The 1,149-nt window shown below is 55.1% G+C and overlaps 1 protein-coding gene across 1 annotated transcript in view; it reads left to right on the top strand.

Moving 5' to 3' along the window:
- The first annotated feature begins 1,000 nt into the window (after positions 1-1,000).
- EGFL7 (EGF-like-domain, multiple 7) overlaps positions 1,001-1,149 on the top strand; it is an 8,793-nt gene continuing 8,644 nt past the window's right edge. Inside the window, exon 1 of the mRNA XM_009698758.1 lies at positions 1,001-1,080. Coding sequence (XP_009697060.1) covers positions 1,001-1,080 — 80 coding nt within the window. The remainder of the gene's footprint in view (positions 1,081-1,149) is intronic.

Below are 1,149 nucleotides of genomic sequence, written 5' to 3'. Positions count from 1 at the left end.
TGTTTCAGAAGGATCTTTCTTGTTGCGTTGCCTCCCCGTAAAACCACTCCTTTCTCCAGGTTTAATCAGAAAGACTGATTCTTTCTTTAATTGGCGTGTATTTAAGGTGGATTTCTTTATTTCTTCCTCCATTAACTGCTGCCATCCGGAGGCCGACTATTTTGTTTAAATTAGATGCTGTTTAAATTAGATATTGTTATTGACCTTCTTCAGCCTTGTTTCATATTTGTCCTCTCCTAGAAAATCAAAGCCTCTTTATTCACGACTCGGTTAGTACTGACTCTGCAGACGGTACATATGGCCCTTGCAGCACTTTTCTCTGGCAAGAACTTGTATTTTAAAGAGAAGAAGATCAGATTTCAGTGTGTTATGTGGTGGGAAAATGCAGCTTTACAATGCTGTATGGATTAAGAAATGACAGGCCATTGTTTTGCCCTTGCTGCCTGGAATTGGCAGCATATTTCATACGACACAGGTCCCTTCCCTGCCACTCGACAAGCGACTCTGCGGCCCCCGGTGCCGTGAGAGCATCTCCGGCGTGCCGGGCCAGGCGTTCCCCTCGGGGTAAATCCCTGCCACACCATTGAAATGAGTGGGACAAAGCGGGTTTGTGCCTGGACCAGCGCCCGCCTTGCCAGGGGTTCATGGGAACAACCTGGCGCTGGCTGTGTCCCCCCTTCCCCTGTGCTTGGCCATGTCACTCTGCTCTGCTGCCAGCAAGTGTGCTCCTGCCCCAGCCCCTTGTGCGGCCCTCGGAGGGTCTGTGCACACCCAGTGCCGTCCTTTTCGCTCGCTCGCCGGTGACGGTTCCGGCCCCCGCCCCCCCGCCTCTGTCAGATGTCACCGGCTGGGGACGGACGCCGCATGCTCACGCCGCTCTTCTCTCGGTTGCAGGGTTCCCTGCTGAAGGGTGAGACATGCGGTAGGAGCCAGCGCTTCCCACCAAAGAGCAAGACTCGGTCGTGCCACACAGCCCGGGGCACCGCGGGAGGGCCAGGACATGCGCCACATCAGCTGCCTCCTCTCGGGACTCCTCTTCATCCTCAGCACGACGAGCACAGACGGCTTTGCCCGGGCAGGGTAAGCCCCTATTTTGTGTGTGTCTCCCAGGTGTGCCTGTCTGCACATCCCGGCGAGGAGCATCCTTGC

Source organism: Cariama cristata, unplaced genomic scaffold (assembly GCF_000690535.1).
Source record: "Cariama cristata isolate BGI_N322 unplaced genomic scaffold, ASM69053v1 scaffold24314, whole genome shotgun sequence".
NCBI classification, from domain to species: Eukaryota; Metazoa; Chordata; class Aves; order Cariamiformes; family Cariamidae; genus Cariama; species Cariama cristata.
The sequence above is the reverse complement of the archived record's forward strand: the minus strand, read 5'-3'. Positions and strand labels throughout refer to the sequence as shown.